We start from the raw sequence: 14565 nt of genomic DNA on the forward strand, positions 1-14565 counted from the left end.
GGGCAACTCGGCAGTAGAGGATCCAAATTGACTAACATGTTTTATAAAGCCATCAGCCATAAATAGCATTTCTATCTTCATCGCCAACAAAACAACAAAAAGTGACTACAACGACAACAACAACCATAACTTTATCCCAAAAAGTGAATATACTATGAATCAAAAAAAAAAAAAAAAAAAAAAATTAAAGTTATATCACTGATATTTCATTATAATCAAAAGAGTTCGTCCAATCAATACGAAATTATAGAACAAAGAATGAACATAATGAAAATCAACAACAGTTGAAGGAGAACTCAAACACAAACAAATCAAGGGTGCCCCTCTTCACATAAGAAAAAGAAGGGCATGGACATTACAGCCGTATGTATTACATGAAAAATATCCACCGGCCAATTAAAGAAAAGAAAAGAAATTAGTTAAGAATTAAGCATTCTCCTCCATCCCATTTCCTTCTTCAGACTCGGCGGCATCACCGGATATTTCCTCAAGAGATTTTCCCCTTGCATCGGGCACCAAGAACGTAAAAATCAATCCCAAGAAGTCGGTCGCAGCAAGCAAGTAAAATGTGTTTTGTATACCGATACCAGCAGGCGCGTTCCCTGCGGCATACACGAAGCCGAATGCCCCGACGATTGCCCCAGCCTTACCAGATGCTGCCGATATACCATGGCAAGTTGACCTAAACCTTGCTGGGAATATTTCCGCCGGCACCACAAAAGTTGTGGCATTAGGCCCAAAATTGGAAAAGAAGAAAGTGAACGCATACATGACCACGAAGCCAGCTTGGTGCCCAGGAACCTTCCAGTAAGTGTAAGGAATGGCAAGTCCAAGCATGAAGGCCATCATGAAGAAGAAACCCATCAATTGAATTACAAACCTACCAATGTAATCAATGAAAGCCACCGTAAACCAATACCCAGGAATGGTACCACAAAGAGCAATGATGGTTTGTGCCCTCGCAATCATGTACATCTCTTGAATTGCACTCATGGTCTGTGGAGCAGGGAGCCAATTCACTGCGGTGAAGATGTCCTTCTGGAACAGACTCTGACTGTAAAACGCAATGTCTAGGAAGAACCATGTTGTGGAGGTTCCAAGTAAGTGAAGCCCATGTCGACGAAGGAATTCTTTAGAGAAAAACCCATATGAGTTGGAGGCCGACATTGCCATCCTCTCCACTTTGTCTGGCTCTGCTTCCAACTCCACTTGCAACACAGTCACCATATCCGCTGCGGCCTTTTTGGCATTCCGGGCGACGAGGGCGGTGTAACGAGCGGTCTCAGGCATCTTCATACGCCAATAGTAAGTAAGTGCTGCAGGAAGGGCACCCACCATCAATATTATTCTCCAGGCGTAGTCGGCCTGTGGCACAGTGGAGGCGGTTGCGTTAATGTCGTAAGCCGGAGCAGGGTAAGAGGCGTTGAATGCTGAAGAAACGATGAGAGCAATGATTCCACTGAATAAGTATCCAAAGCCTTGCATGGCGAAGACTGCAGCAATGAAAGCACCTCGGGTCTTCTTGTTAGCATACTCGGACATTATGGTAGCTGACAATGGGTAGTCACCTCCAATGCCGAAACCTAACCAGAATCTGAAAAAACATAAGGTAGCCACCACTCCTTTGGCGCTGGAGCCAAAGGAAAGGCCAGAGGCAATAGAGCAGACGACCATGAGCATAAGTGTGACACCATAGACACGCTTTCGACCCATCTTGTCACCGAGCCAGCCAAAGAAGAGCTGGCCGGCTAGGGTGCCAACGAGGGCCACACCAGTGACGGCTGAGTTAGCACTGTTGGATAATACACCAGGGGTAGTTGATCCAGGTGTGTAGTAATAAATGCGACCAATCAATTTGGTGATGAGGGAAACACAGAAGAGGTCATAGGAGTCGGTGAAGAAACCCATACCAGCAACCACAATTGCAGTGAAGTGGTATAACTGGGTCTTCGCCACATCAAGTGCTTTAAGCACTTGTAGCTCTTCCCTAGCCATGCTTGCTACCTTGCTACCTTGTTACCTTGCTACCTCTCTTCTCAGACGATGGATCAGTTATTGTTTTGTTGATAGCCTTCTTCTTGCAACAATCACTTAGAATGGTATGCTTTTATAGTAATTGTTGCAGAGTTCTAATTGATTGGATGTGCGCCTCCATGTACGGAATATGCTGCTTCATAAGTCAACTTATAGGATCATCATCAACAGTCGGTGCAACTGCATGATACACCCGTTTCTTTATAATTTAGCGAGTTTAGTTTTTTCGTACGTACATGAAAGAGGCAACCAATTGGTGCCCTTCACATGGTGCTTATTTAAGAATTTACTTGCACCTGTACATTCCGTGCAGAGGAATAGAGGATCCATTCTTAAATTCAGACCAATCTGTCGCATACAAATTCTTGGGTCGTATGTACTGGAAAGTTTTCTCTTTCAGAGTCAAACCCCAACCCCTCCAATCTTGGTCAAACAAATAAAAAAACAAAAACAGTCGAAATATAAAAATCATATTAACTTTTGGTATGTAGATATTCATTTAGGCTGTCTTCTTTACCATAAAAAACATTTAGGCTCTGTTTGTTTCAGTGTAAATTTCTACGAATCACTAACAATTCGCTACGAATCCATTTGGTCCATCCATCAATTCCTCTCAATGTGTACCAATCAAGTATTAATTTCATGTTTTCCAAGAAATGTGTGGTCCTCTTGGGCCCCATTCTAGCTCTAGTATACCCCTAAGTGGGCCCCTTGCAATTAAAAAAAATAAGAGTTGGATTGAAGCACAAAAACAAAAAGTGGGGGAAAATTACTCTCTCCAATTCCCTAAAGCCCGGCAGTGCTACGTGTAGATGCTGATATGTGGTAGCTCGGACATCCAACGGTGTGCTATGTCAAGCTCGGACCATTGGATGTCTGAGCTGCCATGCGTCAGCATCTCTACCTAACACTACCGAACTGCCAAGCTTTAAGAATTGGAGAGGATAATAATCCAAAAGTAGGGTGAAAAACGAGCTATCCATGACACTTTGGCATGTGCCATGGTATGTGACATGACATACAATGATAGCCCTTTGGTGAAGAACTGATTAAATTAAATGTATAAGTTGTAACCATCAAACATTCTAACATTGAATCTATCATCTTTCTTTCATTTATTTGTTTATTTAGTTAATTTTTTTTGGATTATAAACTGTAACTAGTCATGTGGTTTCTATGCCTAGACATAGGATCGTATGAAATTATCGTTCAATCCCCAATGAACTAAAAAATCTCATTCAGTTAAATTTTCATGTACTCGCTCTTATTGGTCCCCACACTGGTGCAGGCGCTACACGACTAGACAAATTTTTTACTTGAAAAAAAGATTGCTACACTAGCTTGTACAGATTCCTTTATACCCTTATCGCATAATGAACACTAATCCATAATGCACATTTCTCTCTCTCCTATTGTGACTATCTAGGCCCATATGGATGATATCATTTTTCAACCGCTCATTAATTGTAGTGTGTAAATTTCTTCTTTCACTTCCTTTCTAGAAAATCTTCTCCCTTTTTTTATAGGAAAATTTTGGCGTGAAGTAGATCAATAGCTTAGTGACATGATTCACTTGAAGCAACTGGAAGTCTTTTATGTTTAGTTTTGTGTATATCTATCAAGGGAAATAGAATAAAAGTAGTTGAAGGCATAATTCCCCTGCATTCTTATGATGGTATTTTATATGATCCACGTCGTTATGAGATAAACCTTCACAAGTCACAACTCTCCCTCCCCCCATGGAACAAAAACTCGATCGAAACCTGTCGAAACCACCGAGTTAACTCGGTTTCCGAGGTTTCCGAGACGAGTTGAAGGGGGATTTTATAAAATCCCTGAATTCGACAGGGTCTCAATGGTTTCGACTGGTTTTGACCATATTTCAGTGGTTTCGACACATATGCCCATCGAAACTAGGGGAAACTTGGGTCGAAACTAGGACAGACAGGTATTTATGCCAAAAACCAGGACAAACACTTAGTTATGTCTAATATCATTTATGTATTTGTATTGATTTTGTATTTGTATTTCATTTATTGTATTTGTATTGCTTTCGTATTTGTATTTCATTTACTTATGATATTATTCATAAATAAGCAAATACCCCTTATTTAAATCCAATAAAAATAGTTAAAAAATCAAATTCCAAAAAGAAAAAAAGTCAAACCCCCAATTCAAGAACAAAAACTGGATTTTCGACGGTAGGTGCAATTTTTAACTTTCTAATGCTGGGGTTTTTCTCAAATCTAAAAATTTCATAAATCTTAATATGGTAAAACATTGCTACAAACAAAAAGTGCGGTAAAATATTCATTTGTTTTGATGTCCAAAAAAATATTTTCATTTAGAGCGATTTTGACAGCATTTGTGCACACCAAATTAAGTTTGACGGGTACATAACTCCTTCAATATAAATCAGATTTAAGAAATCTTGGACTTATTGGAAAGCTATCAAGACAAAGCTTTCTAACAAATCCATGATTGCTTAAATCTAATTTATATTAAAAGAATTATGTTCCGGTCAAACTTTATTTGATACCATGTCCAAGAATAATATACAGTATCAAACTTGGATCAAAACCACAAGCAATATTTTTAGTGTTCTCTATGTTAAACTAATGCATAGATTGAGTTTAAAATGTCAAAAATAGGCAACACAACCAGAATCAGGGCAAAAAAAACTTCTGGGCCTCGAAACCAAGATTCGAGTTAGCCTGGAGAAAGTCCCAAGTTTCGACCGAGATATGGTCGAAACCGAGACGAACTCGTTTTCTGGCTAATCGAAACCTATTCGAAACCCGAGTTTTAAAACCTTGCCTCCCCCTTCCCCTGTTTCTTTTTTACCCTAACACATCTGATCACATAATCAAATAGAACTCTCAAAATCAAATAAAAAATCAAAATTTTAAGGCAAAATAATCCGTTCCAATTCCTACAAGTGTGCAGTACGATAGTGCTAGGTGGAGATGTCGACACCTGGCAGCTTGGACATTCAACGATCTTAGCTTATTGATATCCACCGTTGGATGTCTGAACGGTCAGATGTCGACATCTCCACCTAGCACTGCCGTACTTTTAGGAATTGAAGAGGATTAAAATCCACTTTTGAGATATGGATTGAAACATATGGATGGTTGAGACTACAAGATGCCAATTATACAACAATACATAAGGGGATTAAAGTCCACTTTTGTCTATACTGTTCATCCAATGACCAGAACTACCACATCATGATTCAATGTGCCAAAAAACCAGTGATTGTTTCTCTTTCACCGATGGATTTTGTTTGAGCTTCGTAGAAATTCTGTTTATTTTTTTTTTCTTTTCTTTTAATGATTTTTCTTGTTACCAAAAAAAAAACCTAGATGGGCTTTTGAGGAAAGGATTCATCCACGAGCAATGAAAAGAATGATTAGGTTAATTTTTTTTTGCGTCAAATAATAATGATATGATGATAATGTAGTCAATAATAATTGTAAGGGAAAAAGATCTATACTTGGTGGTGTTTCCTACGCTCTCCAATGGGTGAGCATGACTGGGTATCTACCTAAGGGGGTATAGGCATCATCTCACGGTGCATTGTGAGAGGGCACAGGAAACACCACCAAGTAGAGATCTCTTGCGCTAATCATAAATAATGAAGAAAGAGAAGAACAAGAAAACTGTTGTCCACGACGGAAATAGAGGACTGGAGATGGGATTGGTATGTGTGGCTTATGGTTTTAGGAACCAAGTTATTATTTCTTCTATTTAACATGCTTTCTAAATGAACATCCAAAATATATAAGTTGTAGGAATATAATTATATATGTATATTTCCTTTCATTTTTATTTAACCTAGTGCAGGTTTGACTATTTCGAATAAAAGTTTCTATCATGGGTAGAAGTCTATTGGATTTGGACCTTCTACGGCTGACCGTCCTACCTATGCTGCACAAACATAGGGTCACACACAAAGATCACCTTACCCCTACCTGAGTGGGAGTAAGGCGGCCTTTGCACGCGATCTTGTGTCTATGGCGTAGGCCAGACGGGCAGCCGTGCCGTAGAGGATCTGGAACCAAGTTTATCAAAAGAGAAAAAAATTCTAACATGGGTAGAACTTTCCGGCCCAAATATATTATGTGGCAGATTTCCTAAATTTTCCACAGCTAATAGACTCCAAACATTATTAAAAAAAAGGCAATTGGTGCATCATGCACTTGGAGTCATTATCGTCTACGGTTCCCTAGTTCCTCTCATAAGAGGGGGGTGGGACCCACCTGGAGCTCTTGACCGAACAGTCTGCCCAGGTGAGGTCCACCCTGTTAGGGTTTAGGGTTTAAGCACAAGGTTGCTTAAAGCATTACACCCTGAGTATCTAGTTTGGAATACCCAGACTGCTTCCTCCAGCTAGTATTTATAGAAAAACTAAGGTTTAGGTTAGATGGACTAATTACTAGATTGCCCCTCACAGCCTGGGTATTAATATAAGTAGGATTATATTAGAATATATAAAGGGATATTACATAAATACCCTTACAATCTCCTCCTATGTTCTACATATATCCACCACACATGTATAGAAAATCATTGTTCAATCAGTAATTGAATCAATATAAATTGAATATCAATAATCCAATAAATCAAATAAGTAATAAGTAAACTTCAAGAAATAAAACTAGGGTTTTAGGTCAAAACTAAACCCAATAATAAATCCGAAGTTCCACATGCAGGTGACTAAACCAAAAGAAATAGACAAAAGGTAAAGTCCTTGCAATCCATGTGACTTTACTCATCAAGTAAGTCATCCTCATCGAGATCCAGATTCAACCGGTCTCCTCCATCTTCGCCATTCTCTGTAATTTGTCAAATATGAATTTCATAAGATAATATGAATTCAATCATTTGTACAATAGTATTTAGTTCAACAATAAGAACTTAGTACATTCCTTATATGGTTGAAGGTAAATCAAAAATAATAAGCATCATCATCAAGATTCTTTACAAGAACTTGATCCTATATAGTCTCTATCATAAGGACCATACCACGTTTCTATTTGGAATACTGTGGTCGTCATATCAGTCATAGATTTATGTTGTATCATCAAATTTGGAATGGTACACCATACTATGAAAGACATGTCATCAAATTTGGAATGACATAAAGACTAACACAATATCATTGAAACATATCAGACATTTTCCATATTCCTTTATGGAATAACAAAGTGAGGAAAACATGAAAATTTGCTACACCATCAAGTTTGGAATGGTTTCACAAACCCCCATACTTAGTAATCTAACTAAGTTATCTGAAACATATAAACTGTCCCGAATGCTTACCAAGGCTAGATGAGATTCGAATAATTCAAAACAATACTAGGTTAGATTAAGACCTGACTAAATGGTCTTTAACCCCATCTCCCCCATAGTTTTGAATGTTCGATCTTTGTTCAATCCCTTTGTAAGGGCATCTGCCATATTATCCTTCGATCTCACATTAATCAAAGTGATAATCCCTTGTTCTGTTCGATAATTTAGCATGGCATGTTTCAGCCTGATGTGTCTTCTCTTACCATTAAAGAGTGAGTTATTCACTATCGTCTTTATTGCTTGATTATCACAGAATATAGATATAGGGTTTAATTTGAAACTCCTCAATGGAATATTCATGATCAGATCCTTTATCCACTCTGTTTCATCTCCTGCAGAAGCTAGAGCATAAAGTTTTGATTCCATAGGTGACAGAGCAATACCAGTCTGTCTCTTGGATTTCTATGCTACAACTGCTCCTCCTAGTGTAAATACATAATCACTAGTGGATCTGCTGTCTCCCAAATCTGAGCACCAAGATGCATCAGAATATCCTTTCAAAGTTGGAGGATGTCCAGTGTAACATAGAACATAACCTAGAGTACCCTTAAGGTATCTCATCAGCCTCGTCAGGGCATCCCAATGCTCTTTTCCAGGATTACTAGTGAAACGACTCAGCATGCCTACCGTAAAGGCTATGTCTGGCCTAGTGCAACTCATTGCATACATGAGACTACCAATCAATTTAGAATATTCTAACTAATTCAAAATGTCACCTGTGTTAGGTTTCAACTGTTTGTTATAGTCATAGGGTGTCTTAATCGATTTACAATCACCGTATCCCCAACTAGAAAGTAGCCTCTCAATATAATGAGACTGACTAAGGGTGATCCCTTGCTCATCGAAGCTTACTCTCATTCTAATAATGGTGTCTACCACACCAAGATCTTTCATGTCAAATTCTTTATACAAGGTTTCTTTAATATCACTCACTACAGAGAGATCAGAACCTAGAATTAACATGTCGTCTACATACAAACAAATAATCGCGACCTTATTTGACTCAGACCAAAAGTAAAGACACTTATCCGAGTTGCTGGTCTAAAAACCAAGGCTCTTTACTATCTTGTCAAACTTCTCATGCCATAATTTAGGTGCTTGTTTAAGACCATAGAGAGATTTGTTTAATTTACAAACTCTTTTTTCAGAACCTTCCATGACAAACCCTTCAAGTTGGTTTATGTAGATTTCTTCTGTTAGGTCTCCATTAAGGAAAGCCGTTTTTACATCCATTTGATGCCCAACATAATGCTCAATAGATGCTTAGGCAAGAAGAATCCTTATCGTGGGCAAATGACAGACCGGGGAGTAGATGTCAAAATAATCTATCCCTCTCACCTGGGTATAGCCCTTAGCTACTAACTGTGCTTTATACCTGGCTATAGACCCATCCGGATTAAGTTTCTTCTTCAGTACCTACTTACACCCTATTGTCTTGGCCCCTCTAGGCAGATCAACAAGGTGTTAGGTCTCATTCTACATTAAAGAGCTCATTTCCTCATCAATGGCTTCTTTCCATAACAGTGAGTCCCTAGATCTCATCGATTCCTTATAGGTGGATGGATCGGCCTCTAGATGGTAGGTCACAAAATCCTCACCAAAATCTTTGGGTACTCTATCTCTAGTAGATACTCTTCTAGATTCTGATTCAGGGAGCATTGTGGGAGTAGTGTCAGAAATAATTGGTTCAGACTCCAAAGGTGATTCTATAGCCATTTCAGTCAGACCAGGCAAGGTCAGACCTTTATCTCTGAGGAATTTATCTTCAAAGAATATAGCATCCCTAGATTCTATCACCAAATTGGTGGATAGATCCAAAAACCGGTCTGCAGCACTGTCTTCTGCACAACCTAGATACACGCAAGTGTTTGTTCTAGTCCTCACCTTAGGTCTCCTAGGGTCTTGTATCCTAACAAAAGCTATACAGCCCCAAATCTTAAGAGTGTCATATCTACATGGATGGTTATGCCATAGTTCATAAGGTGTAGAAGTCAGTTTTGAATGTGGTAGTCTATTTAGAATGTGATTTGCAGTCAACACTGCTTCTCCCCAATAGCAAGAGGGCATGTCAGCTGTCAATAACATGGAGTTTAACATCTCTATTCACGTCCTGTTCTTTCTTTCAGCTATGCCATTTGATTGAGATGAATAAGGAGTAGTAGTTTCAAGGATTATGGGTTTTAAGATTGTTAGGGTTTAGGGTTTAAGCACAAGGTTGCTTAAAGCATTACACCCTGAGTATCTAGTTTGGAATACCCAGACTGCTGCCTCCAGCTAGTATTTATAGGAAAACTAGGGTTTAGGTCAAATGGGTTAATTACTAGATTGCCCCTCACAGCCTGAGTATTAATACAAGTAGGATTATATTAGAACATATGAAGGGATATTACATAAATACCCTTACACACCCTCCTCTTGTGAGAGGAACTAGGGAACCGTACCGGTCAGGGAACCGTACACGAAAAAAATTCCATTCACTTGCAGTCTTATACAGAAGGTTGCTTTCCTTTAAGTTGACATATGAAGAAGCATATTCCATACATGGAGGTGCAGATCCAATCAATTAGAACTCTACAACAATTACTATAAAAGCATACCATTCTTAGTAATTTTTGCAAGAAGAAGAAGAAGGCGGCTATCAACAAAATAATAACTGATCGTCTGAGAAGAGAGCTAGCTAGGTAGCAAGCATGGCTAGGGAAGAGCTACAAGTGCTTAAAGCACTTGATGTGGCGAAGATCCAGTTATACCACTTCACTACAATTGTGGTTGCTGGTATAGGTTTCTTCACCGATTCCTATGACCTCTTCTATGTTTCCCTCATCACCAAATTGATTGGTCGCATTTATTACTACACACCTGGATCAACTACCCCTGGTGCATTATCCAACAACGCAAACTCAGCCATCACTGGTGTCGCCCTCGTTGGTACCCTAGCCAGCCAGCTCTTCTTTGGCTGGCTCGGTGACAAGATGGGTCAAAAGCGTGTCTATGGTGTCACACTTATGCTTATGGTCGTCTGCTCTATTGTCGCTGGCCTTTCCTTTGGCTCCACATCGAAAGGAATGGTGGCTACCTTGTGTTTCTTCAGGTTCTAGTTAGGTTTAGGCATTGGAGGTGACTACCCATTGTTAGCTACCATAATGTCCGAGTATGCTAACAAGAAGACCGAGGTGCTTTCATCGCTGCAGTCTTCGCCATGCAAGGTTTTGGATACTTAGCCAGTGGAATCAGTGCTCTCATCGTTTCTTCAGCATTCAACGCCTCTTACCCTGCTCCAGCTTACAACATTAACGCAGCCGCCTCCACTGTGCCACAAGCCGACTACGCCTGGAGAATAATATTGATGGTGGGTGCCCTTCCTGCAGCACTTACTTACTATTGGCGTATGAAGATGCCTGAGACCGCTCGTTACACAGCCCTCGTCGCCCGAAATGCCAAAAAGGCCGCTGCAGATATGGTGACTGTGTTGCTAGTGGAGTTGGAAGCAGAGCCAAACAAAGTGGAGAGGATGGCAATGTCGTCCTCCAACTCATATGGGTTTTTCTCTAAAGAATTCCTTCATTGACATGGGCTTCACTTACTTGGAACCTCCACAACATGGTTCTTCCTAGACATTGCGTTTTATAGTCTGAGTCTGTTCCAGAAGGACATCTTCACCGCAGTAAATTGGCTCCCTCCTCCACAGACCATGAGTGCAATTCAAGAGATGTACATGATTGCGAGGGCACAAACCATCATTGCTCTTTGTGGTACCATTCCTGGGTACTGGTTTACGGTGGCTTTCATTGATTACATTGGTAGGTTTGTAATTTAGCTAATGGGTTTCTTCTTCATGATGGCCTTCATGCTTGGACTTGCCATTCCTTACACTTACTGGAAGGTTCCTGGGCACCAAGCTGGTTTCGTGGTCATGTATGTGTTCACCTTCTTCTTTTCCAATTTCGGGCCTAATGCGACAACTTTTGTGGTGCCAGCGGAAATATTCCGGGCGAGATTTAGGTCAACTTGCCATGGTATATCGACAGCATGTGGTAAGGCTCGGGCAATCGTCGGGGCATTCAGCTTCGTGTATGCCGCAGGGAACGCACCTGCTGTTATCGGTATACAAAACACATTTTACTTGCTTGCTGCGACCGACTTCTTGGGATTGATTTTTACGTTCTTGGTGCCAGGTGCCAAGGGAAAATCTCTTGAAGAAATATCCGGTGATGCCGCCGAGTCTGAAGAAGGAAACGGGATGGAGGAGAATGCTTAATCGTTAACTAATTTATTTTCTTTTCTTTAATTTGTCTGGTGGATATTTTTCATGTAATACATATAGTTGTAATGTCTTATGTGAAGAAGGGCACCCTTGATTTGTGTGTGTTTGAGTTCTCCTTCAACTGTTGTTGATTTTCATCATGTTCTTTCTTTGTTCTATAATTTCATGTTGGTTGGACGAGCTCTTTTGATCATAACGAAATATAATAATGATGATATATGACTTGAATTGATTTTTTCATTCAATAATTAACCTTTTTTTGTTTTTTGCTTATGGTTTAGTTAGTTTTTAAGTGCTCTTTCTTTTTAAATTAAATATTTAAACTCATCTATTAGGTTTGTCGCATTTTACTTCTGTATCCATCTAATGGCCAGTCAAATAAGACTCAAATTTTATGGATGTCACTGTTGTCAACACAGTACATGTGTGTTGTTCTTGTCAATACAATGCATATTGGTGCATCACAATGTCAGATACAGTGTATAGTGGCTATCTAAGGCAATTACAGTGGTCAGTAATACATAGGAAGACTTTTGGTTGAGTTGGCAAGGTTGACAATGCAGGCAATGACTAGACAGTGTCCCAGCATCCCCAGTAGTTCTTACAGTGTTCACAATGGTAGTAACTTCATTACAGGGGTTTGGCAGCACACATAGAGGTCCCACAAAGATTGGGAGTTATCCAGGAGCATTTTTGTCATTTACAGACATAGACAGTATTGCATGATATTTTTGTAATTTACAGAGCGCAGATGGCCTAGAAAATTTGCAATCTTCAGCATACATGATTTTTTAGTGAATATGTCAGTCATAGAGGCTAGTGGAGTGTTGATACAACTTATAGTGAATTTTAGTCATTTGGCAATGATTTGTCATGTTGGTTGTGATTCAGGAGTATCTCGGCCTATGTGGCAACATAGGGAACCTCATGTCAGTGTTATACAGTGTTTGGCAGCCTTGGATAGCCTCGGGTGAAGGCTAGATGCATCGAGAATTTTGATTTCATAAGGGTTCCACATTGGCAACAGCTTCGTTGGCATTTTCAGAGGGCCTATGAGCTGATCTGAGATTTGGACTGTACATAAGAATTGTAGTTGGTCGAGTCCTCTTCGAAACACAACTGGAGATGTACAACTCCAAATTCGGAGGCAAAGTTATAACGATTCCCGTTTGGCACCTAAAAATAAAGGGCATTTTAGTCAATCCGAATTATTTTTTTGTTTCCCTGTGAAAAAAGTAAGTTATTTGCTGGAGTGGTCAATTTATATTGGTAGTGCTCATCATCAAGGACATGTGGTCGTAAACGGTGCTCAAATCGGAGCTAAAACCAACAAGTTATAGCCCAGATATCCTTTCAAGTGTTCTGGTAGGCTAAGGTGCATGAAGAGAGTTTATGCCGGCATGTACTGAATTAGAAATTATGTGGCCAAGATTTTGCCATGTAGGCAGATTCAATTTAAGCAACTGGGATTAAGGAGCACAAAGATACATTGGCGCATGCTGACAGTAGGCAGAAAAGATTCCTATACATGCCCTGTTGTTAGTTGGTACATTAGAATATTATACACCGCGTCACACCAAGATAGCCCCTAAGTTCTTGATTTAGTGAAACGCCAGTGCATTGAGTACATCAAGAAGATTTCGATCTCTTGAATAGAAGTATTTCAACTTGTAAATTTGAAATGTATGGTCAAATTTGATCCATATCGGTAGACCCTATATTTTGTGATTTGATGCAGCGCCTATGTAGAGAAGCGCCAAGAAATGATTCTCTTTGGGATGATTGCATGAACCCTACCAGTTCAAGATGGAATGGAAGACAATCCGATGGTTGAGAAGTTTCCTCGCATTCACCGACAGATCTGATGGCTCGCTGGCCACCGTAAGATACAGCCAATGAGAGAACAAAACATGTCAGACGCCGATCTAATGGCATGTAAAAAGCTATGCCACTTTAGTCCCATCTAATGGTTCTGATTGGTCTGATGATTATGCACCCTATACTCCCAATGATTCTGTGTATGCTCGGGCACGCTTGCACCATCATCCGAGATTTTATTGTGAGCACTATGAATCGCTTTACTTAAAATCGTGATATCTCCCTCATCCTAACTCTATTTGGGGTGAACCAAATTGGGGTTTTTCTCATCTCTCTCAGATCTATCCATTGGAATGACTATAAGATTGAGGCAGTAGCCTCTGTGGAGCGAAAAAAAGGCAGAAACTCCATTCCCCTTTGATTATGTGCTTTGAGTCCATGACCTTTTGGTGCCCTTGCATTCATGGTGCTCGTGAAAGATGGAATGAGGGCAGGGATGGTTGCATTGTAATGTTTATATGATTCTTTGTATAAAAAGGTGAAGAAAAAGAGAGGGGAAGAAGAAAGAAAGAGAAAAGGTAAGGGAAAGAAGACGAAGGAGAAGGAAGAATAAAAGAAGGGGGAGAAAATATTTTAAAAAAAAAAAAACACTCAAAGAAAAAGAAAGGGGCTGAAAGAAGAAAGAAGAAAGAAGAAAGAAAGAAAAAGGAAAGGAAAAGAAAGGAAAGGAGACGGGAGGAAGACACTGCCAGGAACCACCCCAGGACTTCAGTTATAGTGCATACTTGAAGATTTCAGTTCTTCATCAAATTGGGAGGAGTTGAAGATTCAAGTGAGCAGTTGGTGATCCCAATTTCATCTCCAGACATCAGTGATCAGAGATAGTGCATAGTTGTGAGATTTTCTACATTGTCATAGACCTATGCTATATGTATTTCATTGTAGGGCATCTGTATAAGCCTAAACCTGATTTTGTATTGGGTGTTCAGTGGGTGCTAGACATAGGGACAATTGTTCCTTGGTAGTCATTACTACCTAAACTCTGCCATGGGTGTGGTCTCTTAGTTTTATGCCGGAGAGTTTTTCGTAATTGC

The 14565-nt window shown here is 39.8% G+C and overlaps 1 protein-coding gene and 1 pseudogene across 1 annotated transcript; one reads left to right on the top strand and one right to left on the bottom strand.

The window, feature by feature from the left end:
• Nucleotides 1-426: 426 nt before the first annotated feature.
• On the bottom strand, nucleotides 427-1998 carry LOC122645376 (inorganic phosphate transporter 1-4-like). Its single transcript, XM_043838685.1, has one exon. It carries the CDS (start codon nucleotides 1993-1995, stop codon nucleotides 427-429), a length of 1569 nt encoding a protein of 522 aa, XP_043694620.1. The 5' UTR covers nucleotides 1996-1998.
• An 8078-nt stretch (nucleotides 1999-10076) lies between these two features.
• On the top strand, nucleotides 10077-11647 carry LOC122646409 (annotated as a pseudogene).
• The last annotated feature ends 2918 nt before the right edge of the window (nucleotides 11648-14565 follow it).

Source organism: Telopea speciosissima, chromosome 11, assembly GCF_018873765.1.
Source record: "Telopea speciosissima isolate NSW1024214 ecotype Mountain lineage chromosome 11, Tspe_v1, whole genome shotgun sequence".
Classification (NCBI taxonomy): domain Eukaryota; kingdom Viridiplantae; phylum Streptophyta; class Magnoliopsida; order Proteales; family Proteaceae; genus Telopea; species Telopea speciosissima.